The sequence below is a fragment of the Rhinopithecus bieti genome, unplaced genomic scaffold (genome assembly GCF_001698545.2).
Source record: "Rhinopithecus bieti isolate Rb0 unplaced genomic scaffold, ASM169854v2 scaffold_8675, whole genome shotgun sequence".
Classification (NCBI taxonomy): Eukaryota; Metazoa; Chordata; class Mammalia; order Primates; family Cercopithecidae; genus Rhinopithecus; species Rhinopithecus bieti.
In genome coordinates, this window is record NW_016806447.1 from 308330 (window position 1) to 320127 (window position 11798).

General features: G+C 33.4%; 1 protein-coding gene across 1 annotated transcript in view; it reads left to right on the forward strand.

Moving 5' to 3' along the window:
* The window catches only part of ANTXR2 (ANTXR cell adhesion molecule 2), a 167138-nt gene that overhangs the window by 16625 nt on the left and 138715 nt on the right, over positions 1 to 11798 (forward strand). The window contains exons 4-7 of the mRNA XM_017876529.1: positions 1098 to 1179; positions 1651 to 1758; positions 1906 to 1974; positions 2764 to 2844. Coding sequence (XP_017732018.1) covers positions 1098 to 1179; positions 1651 to 1758; positions 1906 to 1974; positions 2764 to 2844 — 340 coding nt within the window. The remainder of the gene's footprint in view (positions 1 to 1097; positions 1180 to 1650; positions 1759 to 1905; positions 1975 to 2763; positions 2845 to 11798) is intronic.

Sequence of the window (11798 nt, forward strand, 5' to 3'; positions counted from 1 at the left end):
TTTTTTTTTTTTTTTTTGCTTATATTGAAAAAGTCTTAAAACAGTATCTTCAGATCTTTTCTGATCTTTTAAATTGATTATAAAACAAGTTTTGAATTTAGTTTGGATAATTTTGCCACATTATTTTACTTATCTCTTAAGTGGTTTTATTTATTTTCGAGGAGGTTTCAAATCTGTATTTTAAAACTCTAAAATTGGGTCTTCCCTTAACTCATACACATAAAATAGCTCTTAATAATATTGTAGTCATACCCCACTTGGACAAACTCAGTTGGGATAGTGAATTAGTCATGATGAAAGAAATTATTCTATAGCTTTTAGTTGTTTTCATTCATAGTGTCTATTCCAATAATTTCGTTCATGAAAGAAATTATTCTATAGTTTTGGATTGTTTTCATTCATAGTGTCTCTTCCAAGAATTCATTACCTTCTAATTCATCCATCTATCCATGCATTCATCCATCTATCTGTCCATCAACTTATTTTTTCATTCATTCATGAAATATGTATTAAGTACCTACTGTGTTCAAGGGAATGTGCAGGTGTCTGTGTGGGTGAGAAGGTATCACAAAAGCAGATAAATCATGAGACCTGCGACTCCGGGAGACAGTAAGAAAAAATGTTAATTTCTGTAAGTAAGGGCTAAATAATGTGCTTTAGCAATTCGCAGATAACAAGGAAAATTTCCCACTTTTAGGGAGATGGAGTGAGTGTTTCAGAAATGCTTTGTCATTGAAGCTGAGCTACTCAATTCTTGTATTTTTGTGGATGAGGGAAGGTATGTTTTACTCCTTTTAGGAAAACAAGAGTGATTGAAGATATCTGATCTCAGCTCAGAAGGCCTAGAATATGCTAAGCTTTTTCAAGACATTGTTAGCACATCAGTGCCTATTTTTGGTAGATAATATACAGAAGTTATTAAATACTTACTAAAATGACAAAAAGTATAGGAAGTTGTCTGCCTTCAAAGCCCATGTTCTTTCCTCTGCTTCCTACTGAAGAAAGCTTAGTTAACAATACTGCCATGTTTTCCAAGAAGTGTTTATTGTTATCTTTGCTCTTTGCTCATTTTTTCTTTTGTTTAATATTACTTTCAGAGGCAAAATCAGTAAAGGCTTGGAGGATTTAAAACATGTTAATCCAGTAGGAGAGACATATATCCATGAAGGACTAAAGCTAGTAAGTTCTTTTATATTTGTAAGTATGGGAGAGAATGCTTTCTTATTCTGTGGTGAAATATGACCCTCTAGCAAAGCTCAATAACCTCATTACATATTTATCTTAAAGTTTTTAAAGTGCTTTTAGTTGTTCTAGAGATGAGACAAGTAGAAAAAATTATTTACTCTGGTGATGAGAAAACTAAGATGGCATTTTGCTTTTAAGGAAGTTTCCATTTCCCTTGTGCTCTTGTGGTTATATTAAGATTAAGCAGTCACAGTTAAAAATCTATATAATTTAAACCCAATAGTAACTACTCTGTAATGTGAATATATGCATATTTCAAATAAAATAGTTAACACAAATTACCCTGTTTTAAAAGCTAGCCAGTAATATTTTGATTTTGTCAGACTTACAAATTCAGCTTGATGGAACATGCTGGTTAAAAGTTAAAATTAAATTGTGAGTTGGATAATTATTCTTCATTTTCAGGCGAATGAACAAATTCAGAAAGCAGGAGGCTTGAAAACCTCCAGTATCATAATTGCTCTGACAGATGGCAAGTTGGACGGTCTGGTGCCATCATATGCAGAGAAAGAGGTGAGTATTGAACTGAGACTGTTCTCTACACCCCGCTGTACATTGCTGTGTGTCTCAGAATGTATAGCTTGATATTTGAATAATTCACTTTCTCCCTCTCCCCTCTCTCTCTTTTTTTCTCTCTCTTTCCTTCCTCGATCTCCATAGGCAAAGATATCCAGGTCACTTGGGGCTAGTGTTTATTGTGTTGGTGTCCTTGATTTTGAACAAGCTCAGGTGAGTTACAAGAGATCTGCAAACTTTAATCTAAACCACATAATTGTCTTAAGGATAGTTTAACAAATTCTTTTCACTGATGACATTGTGACACTGGTCAATTGTTAAAGATTTTTTATAGAAGTGGCTGTAGGTTTTGAGTTCTACCTTAATAATGTAAGAATTTTAATAGGTTTTATTACTGAAAATGAAAGTTTAAATCTCTCAATTGTTTGGTTTGGTAAACTAATATAAGATAAACATTTGGCCTGAAATGATACACATATTTCTTTTTAACTCAACTGATGAAATGTTATTATATATATATTATATAGTCATTCTAATGTTAGAATTTCTATTTTATTTAAAATTTGACTCTCAAGGTATGCAGGAATTTCAGAATCTAATGGAAGTCTGATCATGTTTCTTACAAAACCATTTTTTTCTTGAGATTTGAGGGTTTATATATTTGAAAATGTTTCACTCACGAAGTTATTTTACATTTAAATTTTTGCATGAGCATGGCTTAGACTCCTGAGTCTTATGCTGTTGACAGCTATTAGAGTTCTGCACTGTTGTGAAATTGCACTTGGGGTAAACTTAAAGGTACTCTGACTGATCTCAATTCATTTTGTGGTAATACATTTAGAGTAACACTAGTATCATCACCTTCAATTCCCGGCCTTGAACACTGGTAAATTAATCCTGTGGAGTAATTTTTCAGATGAACATAACTGAAATGTAATGAAGCTTATAAATTGTTGTATGTATCAGCCATTCCTTAATCAAGTCTTCCTCTTCTTTCTAAAGCTTGAGAGAATTGCTGATTCCAAGGAGCAAGTTTTCCCTGTCAAAGGTGGATTTCAGGCTCTTAAAGGAATAATTAATTCTGTGAGTATTTCCCTGGGAGCAGGAAGGGCTCATAATTTTCTATATTTTTTTAAACTATAAGAAGTAATCTTAATATCCAGTGCAGGTGGTCATTATCTAGAGGAAAGAGGTTAAGAAAGAGATTTGTTTAGTATTGCAAAGAGTGTAATTCTAAAGATCTGAATTTTGTTTGTAACTGACATTTGGTATTAATTCTTGCATGTTGGGCTCTGTGAGACTGGGTTTGTGGTTTCAAGTTTAAGATTTTAAGTTTCAGACACGTTCACACTTTGATTATGGAGTTAACTGCCTTAATATCCTGAAAGTTTCATAGGTTTTATAGGAGAAATCTAAAATAAAAATTTGGAATGAAATGTGTGATAACTCCCTTCTCCAAATATAGTATCTGTTAATTATATCAGTCAGGCAACTTGAACTAGTGGCTATTTGACTGCATTTGTTGTTCTTTCCATTTAAATGATTAATAGTTTCACTAGAGCACATAATATTTCTGTTTGGAATTCAGTTGTGCTGTCTCTGGTGATCATTAGAATCTGGGCTATCCTAAACAGGGTTTGGGGAAGGAGAGTGATGAAATGCAAAGCAAAACTCCTGGGCTTTCATAGCTGAGGTTTATGTTTCATTTTACTGCCTTTTGCTACAAGCACTAGGAACACTTGCTATTAAGTATTTATGATATTTTGGTAAACACCATCCTAAAATGGAAGTGAATAATATATATTCTCCAAGCCAAAGCATTAAAAAAAATCTTTAGGGGAAAAATGTCAGTTTCTTCTAACATTTGGTTCTGGGATTTTAAATTTCTCTTTAGAGATCATGTTTTTTAGAAACACAAAGTAAGATTTATTGAATTTGTTTTTAGTAGCATGTAGGCTTTTAAAAAAATTAATGGAACTTTTCAGAGAAAACATAATTTGGTTCCATCACATATCCGTACGTCTTGTGGACAAACCAAATGTAAGTGCAGAATGGAACAGAGATGCAATTATTTTTGTAGTTTACATATATTGTTGTGTTTAGGTTTTCGGGAAAAATTGCAGTGTAAAAAATAGTAAATAATTTTATAGCTGAATTCAGGATAAGTAAAACTGATACAACTGTGATTTAAGTTTTAAAATACAGGATACAGTACTGACAAAGTAAAAAGGAGGATAATTTCACCCTCTAAATAAACAAATCAGTGGATTGTATTTTAAATAGAATTTTATTTTGCTCTGGGATTTGTAATGATTTTTATAGTTATACTGGGAAGGAGAAAGGACTTCTCTGGACTATTCCTTTGGAATTTATTTTTTTATATGTAAAAGGTTTAGCTCAGAATCACCCAGATGATGGATTAGGTTTCCAAAACTCTATCTTTATGGGTAATAACTATAGATTTCCCCTTCAAGGAATTAGTAGCTGAGTTCCAGAAGACATCGTATCATTGTTTTATTATGTTTGTTTGATACACTTAATTCTTCTATATTTATTAGGGAACCTTTAGAATGTCATTTCTAAGTATGGCCATTTTGCCTAAAGTTCTTGATGGACTTTAGCTTCAGTTATGTTGAAAGATTTTGCATGAAATTAGGAAAATTTGCATTATTTTAGCCACAATTTGCCAAGAAAATCTCTTGAGTGTTGTTTGGAGGGAAAACATGGGTATAGTTTTCATGTCGATACAGTTAAATTTCAGCTATGTGCTCACAAAGGGAAGAGTAAATTATTCTTAGAAAAGTCACCTTTTGGGGAAACCCTGTAGTATCTGGCAGAGTTGGCAGGTAGATAGAAGGAGCCATTACAGCCAAACCTGGTTTCATTAATGGTTGAGAGTTTTATCAATGTGATGATAGTTTGAGATTTTTGCCCACTTTGTAGAAATTAAAGGCAATGTAAGCTTTCATGTATCTTCAAGGGCAAAGATTGCCCCATCCCTCATAGTATACAAAAACTATAATTTTGCCTTAAATTTGAATTGTACTTTATAATTGCACAGTACCATCTGATTTTTAAAATATACATATTTGATCTTTAAAACCAATATAGTGTTTCTATCACAGGGTTAGGAGAGATAGAAGAGACTATACTCTGTTCTTTATGATTTATCAAGCTAATGGGTGAAATTATACTGTGGAATGTATTTATGTAAAGCTAAGTCAATAGAAGGAATAAAAAATAATTTTTTTCCAGCTAGTTGTTTTTAAAATACATCCAGTCTCATTGTCAGTGCATTAATTTGTTTGAAGTTAATCCTTGAAAAAAATCTACAACATGGTTTTCATTGTTTTGTTTGTTCTCTCTCCCCTCTAAAATCCAATGACCAAGATGGTCTGGTCCCCTTAATGTGTAAGATATCATATATTGTTAAGACATCATTTGTCTAGAATTAATTTCTTAATAGCAAAGATTAAGGAAGTTTTATTTTGGAGCCTTTCTTCATTGTGGTTAAAAATAAAGAAGAAACACTGTAGTAGTTCTGTCTTTTACAACTCAAAATCAAGGGACTGAAAAGGCCTTTGTTATGAATATCCTGCGTGTTAAAATTTTAATGCCTCCTTTAACATCTATTTGATTCAGAAAATCATTTTAAACATTCTGTTTTAATTTTGGGGAAAATGCATTGTTTTAGTATTGTTAGATTTCTATTCAGGCAAACAAGGTATGTAACATTTTGGGGGAATGTTGATGTAATTTCCAATCTTAGCTAGTTGCATATGAAGGTTTATAATTCAATATCTCAAGTATATGCTGGAAGAAAACATTTCTTCTTTTTCACCTTTTTTTTTTTCAATGAGCTCATTCTTTCATTAGTTTTTTTACTGAGCCCTTACTATTCTTAAGGCATTGTGCTAAGGTTAGAAGAAGGGATGTAAACTTAAATAAGATATATTCTCTCTAAAGGGGCTTGAAATTAATGATTATTTGAGGTTTGGAGTGTGGCAGTCCCCTGAAAGATTTACAAAGTGTTGTGGACATTTAGAGGAGGAAAATTTCAGAGAGTCACCCTAGGGGATAAAAAATAATCTTATAACGCAATTGGTGTTGAATGCCAATGTGACTGTAGTGTAACGTGACATAAAGACAGGATAGGTTTAGTTATACGAAGTTATGGGAGGCCTTTCATTGTGAAATTTGAACTTGACTCTGACAATTGGGATAGACTTAATCAGAAACAAAGAGCACAGAACTTCAAGAACTATCTGGGCTGAGTAGCTGAGGTGTAGACTGAAGTGTGGTTCGACTAGGATCATAGAGGGTATGGGGGACAAACATTGACAGGTCTCCTGGATCCAGATTATGGAGACTTTCACATACTTGTTTTGAGAATAGGCTCTTATTTCATAAATAAGTAGGAAATTATGGAAGATTAGTTTAGAGCATGGGATTTATATAATGGCCATGCAGGTTTAGGAAGAGTACTCTTATAATAATGTACAAGATGATTTGGAAGATGATGATGTGTTATAAGTCTTTTGCCGTTATCCTGTGAGACACAGTGAAAGGAAGCCCAACGTAGTGGAGACAAAATGAAGTTGGGAGTAGGAAAACCTGGGTGTGAATTCCAACTCTGTCTCACCAGGTAACCTGGGGTATGTCCTGTAATGTAATTTCTCTGAGTTTTAAAACCCTTAGTCAAATGGGAATAGTGATTTCCATTTCATTGTTTTGTTTTTTAAATTAAATGAGGTAACAATTGAGAATGACCTAAGTCAGAAGGGCTTGGCTTTAAAACATTTGGTAGAAAGCTAGGCATGGCAGGAAACTAACCCGGGGCTAGTGATGGGGCTCCTGATCCTTCTTTAGAGCAGTCCACTGAGAGACCTGACCCCTAGTCTACTTGAATAAAGTCTTAGGTACAAAAGGACATGGCACTGACATGTAAAAGGATCAAATTTAGCATGTGAGTCATGACAGCAAGGATTTTTAGATAGTGTAGCACACAAAGTCAAGCATGTGGATGTGCTCTGGTACTAAATCCTCAAGCCTTAGGATCAGGACCTAGCCAATAACTTGGAAACAAAATTCAGTATTCCCACGACAAAAGCTATGTAGAATTTCTGGACCCCACATTCAGAGGAGAGACACAATTCCTGTGGTGGGACTTACAGTACTAATTAGAAATTCAGAGAAGAAACTCAGTAGTCTTGAAAGAAACAATGGATCATCATAGTTCCTTAGGGATTATTCTTGGCACTGGGATCCTGTCTTTCGCAATGAAACTAGGTCAAGGATCATGAGGGAAGCACCTAATAACCTCTTTATTCTGGCAAGAATCATGTCAGGAACAGGGTGGGGCTAAACCTCCAGGTATAAAATCTTTGACTGTTGTTGAGCTGGGCTCCGAGGGACATGACAAATGTTAGCTGTCAAATGTTAGTTGTTACTATTAGTATGGGCAGTGAAACTGGAAGTAAAACGTTAAATCTGGGAAGTATTAAAATATTAGTAGGACTTGAGAGCTCACTTGCTATAGGGTTCGAGAGAGAGAGAGGAGTCAAAATTAACTTGTGCATTCTGTCCCTGACTAAGATGAATGATTGAGAATAGTTAGAGTGAAAACTGTTTTTACACAGGGGCAATCAGGTTATTGTACAAAATGGAAGAAGGCATAGGGCAGAGAGAGAAGTTGATTTGAGCTTGAAAACAAAAGCCCAGTGGGGGATATCCTTTAGGGAGTTAGAGGCCAGGTGGAATAGAAAGGTTAGAAAACCTTAGGACTGAGTCATTTTGCTTCCTCTTTTTCCTTCTCCCCTTCCATTGTCCACGGACACAAGCACATATATATTCTATTTTCCACTTTTCACTTCAGATTATCTTTAAAACTTGGAGTATTAAATTATTTTGTGTTCTTGGAAAGGTGATTGCATGGTTTATATTTGAAAATGAGATTTTATTTGAGCTAGTAAAGGTCAGACTGAGATGTGAGTACCCTGTGGGTTGTAGTTCAATGTTTCATAATGCAGAATGTGGAAGAAAACATTAAAAGTAAAAGAAAACCACAGATTGGTGAATAATATGGAAAGAATAAAAATCAAAATTTTCTGTGCTTTCCTCCCCTTTTGTAAAAACAGGACCGTGGCATGTTTGACTATTTGGAATTATTCCCGCATTTTTTTCTTTTTTGTAAGAATACCTCAGAAAATATTAAGCAGAAAGAGATAAATCAGTTGTGAAGCATGTTTTATAAATAACCTTGGTTCAGAAGAATTGAGAACACTTCATCTTAGGTGATGGTAGTTAATGCCAGAGTTTCTAAGTTTTTAATGGGAAAGTATACAAGCAGACATAGGAAGGGAACGATCATCCATACATTTAGGACATTTAAATAAAACTCAATTAGATAGTTTCTAAAGGGAAAAGTGAAACTTCAAAAAGTAGCTTCATTCATAGTGCTGGAGATATAAGCTTCATTTCACTTTTGGAATGAAATTGTTTTCTCAGTAATTTCTGTTGTTGTTTGTTCTTAGAAAATATCTAAAAGAAAAGTGTCTAACACTATATTTTAACGGAATGAGAAGATATTGCAAACACATACTCTCTTAAGGCCAATCATTTTCATGGAAGAGAGTACCTAATAAACATGCTGATAATACCTTAGCTTAAGTGACTTTAGCACACCCTGCTATGAATGTTGATCACTTAGTTGTGAAAACTTCTATTTGTAAAATCATGGTTTGATGAAAAACCCAAAGTCTGAGCAACTATAAAGATACATTCATAGGAAAAACAAAACTGGTAGGCCTTACTCAAAACTGGAAAACGGATTCAGGACTCCTGTTGAAAAGGACTGGCCATAATGTAAGAATAACTGTACATCAGATTATTCTAGGCTTCTCCTTGTGCAAGGATCATTAGTGCTGAATGTAGATGAGGTGTTTCATTATAATAGCTTTCACATTAATTGTATGAAGGTTGAAACGGTATTGCCCCAACTCCTGTTTTTTCTTTTTTTTGTTTTTTGTTTTTTTTTCACCTAATGTTTAATATAGTGTTGGGTAAGTAGTCATTGCTTAATTCATAGCTTAATTCATATTTCTGAATTATAAATAAATACAATCTCTGCAAGTTTTAAAAAATATTCTTATATTTTTGTAATATAGTTATGGTATATTGGAGCATTAAAAATTAACCTCTGATTCCATATGCATTAGATAAATAAATAAAATGAATGAATAAAATCTATGCAAGTTCTTAAAAGGGTTTTATATTTTCTAATGTAGTTATGGTATATTTGAACATTAGATAACTAACCTCTGATTTCATATAAATTTGATTTCATCCTCATATTTGTGTTTCACTGTATTAAGACTCTTTTGATTTCCCATGACAAGAACTCAGTTAATACTAGTTTAAGGAAAAGAAAAAAAGAATGTTACTGGCCTGTAACTAGGTGGTCCAGAGAGGGAAATTACCTCAGGTACAGCTGGATCCAGGGAATCAATCATGTTGTTAGGGTCTTCTCTCTTAGTAGGTTTTGCCTGTGTTTCTGTTTGCCTCATTCCTTGTTTAGATGAATGGTGGTGAACTGTAATTGCAAAAGGAGGCTTACCTGGTCCTCAGCAACTACATTGGAAAGTGAGGGGTGTTGTCTCTGCATCAGCATATAGGGTCCCAGATAAGAACTCTAATAGATTCAGTTGAGTCATGAGCTCATTCCTGTACCAGTTCTGTTGGGGGCAAGGGAGAGAGGAAGAAGAAGGTACTATGATTCACAGCCTCACTAGGACCACATGGAGTGGAAAACAGTTTCCCAAATAGAAAGGGGCATTATTCATAGAAGTGTAGGGGTGCAAAAGTGTCCAGGGTAGGAACAAAAAAATCAGTAGCGATGACAGCTCGCTATATTCAAATACATTTAAAATATTTTGACATGTATTCTAAGAAGACACCTCATTCCTTCTAAATCCCACTTGAAAATAAACACAGAAAGTTTCCTTTAAATTATTCATTTTATTAACTGATCTTATTTTGGCCTCTACTGTCCAAAGCTGTATTTGTATTTGCTTGAAAATGTTCCCCAATCATATTATTCTTTCCTTTTTTAAAAAAATGTGGTTGGGATTGTAGTTTAAGAAAATCAAATCCGCTTTGAATAAATAAGTACAGCTTTGTGATAGTTTGTGAGAAAATTAAACTAAACTGATGACATTTGGCTACACAGATAAAATTAAATTCCAAATGTTAATTTCTTAATATTAACCTGTTGGACTATAAAAGGAGATGTCCTATAGAGGCTTACCTGCTCTTAAAAGCAGATTCAATTGAATGGAAGGAAATTGAAAAAGTGGAGAAAATGGTTAGTATTTGTGACCAAATGTACCATTTGGTGTACATTATAATGAGGGAAAGTGTATAATTTCTCAATTATACTTCATTTTCCCCAAATATAATAATTCTCAGTTTATTCAGAAGCATTTGTTGGGTATTGGGCTGTGTTCAAGACACTTTTCTGTGTTTTGTGTTACCAAAATGGATATGGCCCCCAGACTTTTCAGAGCTTACAATTTTTGGGATGTGTGTTTGGAAAATTAATAGAAGAATTAATAAAACTTTTTTTCTATTATTGTTGCATAGGGGAACATTTAATTTGTCATCCTGGATTTCTGAAAAATCAAATGCAATAAATATAGACTTAGACTGCTTGGCAGATATACTTCTTGTCTTAGTAAAACAAGAAAGTGGACAAATAGGGCTAATAAACATTATAAAATAATGTTTGCATCAGAGTGAAAATTATGCCGCGAACCAATTTCTTTAAATTCTGAAATAGTCCATTTATTATTATTTTATCTTATAAACTCAAGGCATTTTTTATAGGAAGCTTATTTATGTTCTAAGCTATAGCATTAATGGATTATTTTGAGTTTGTGGTGACCAAAGACAACAGCAACAACAACAAAACCAAAAAGTAGAGGCAGATAAACTTGTTTCCAATCACAACCTATCCATTTTTGGCACTCTTTTCTATATTGTAATGAAAGAACAAGACTACTAATATGATTTATTTTAAATATTAGAATTGTGAGATGTGGAAGAAACTAAATTTTTAAAAAAGATTTATTATATGGGAGTATGTTCATTGACAGTGTAATCAGAACTATCCATCTGTTTTGTTTGGAGCTCAGAAGAGTAAAAGACGATGATTATGATTTACCTTCTTCCACAGATCTCTTAGGGTAAAAGTTTGCTTAGAAATTTGTCATGTGTGCTTTTATTACTTGCTTACTTGCAGGGCAGAAGAGAATCCATATTTAGAAACTGGTCAGAGTGTTGTGTGCTGTATTGAACAACTGATATTTTGAAGCTCTAAGCATTTTTAAGGAATGAACTCAACCAAAACGTGATTATAAAATAGCAATTGTTCTTAGTTGAAGCATTACCTCTTAGAGAAAAATGTATTTGCCTGGGATGTTTGAAAGCCATAGAAAAAAAATAAAATCACACATCTGAATATTAAAAGATAAAAGGAAACAAGACAAAAGGATGAGAAACACGTTTCCAGTTGTTTTGCTACTTATTTTATGCAATTAGATGTCTGATTACAAAAGTTTCATTTTGTTGGTACTTTAAAACTAATACTTTTCATATATTTTTCCCTGGTTTAAACTTGAAATCTTTTGTATTGGGGATGAATCCTGTAGTGTTTAAAGCTGCTCAATGAGTCAGAAAAATAAAACCTTGCTTTTTTAGACTTTATTACCCTTAGCAATATTTTCTGACATGCTGTGGGTCATGGAAATTGGCAGTTTCTGTCTGTTAAGGCCACACCTAGAACACTTGTAAATTATCTGTGAGGATCGGTTGCCAATGATGTTACAGATCCAAAATCAGTGTCAAAAAAATCATGGCTGAGATGAATATTTAGAAGTTTTAATAGATTTGTAAAAATTTTGGAGAAGTTTAGGTAGCATATGTGAATGTATATATAAAGAAATAATCTATTTTGGGGAGGAAAAAGCCTTACTATTTAG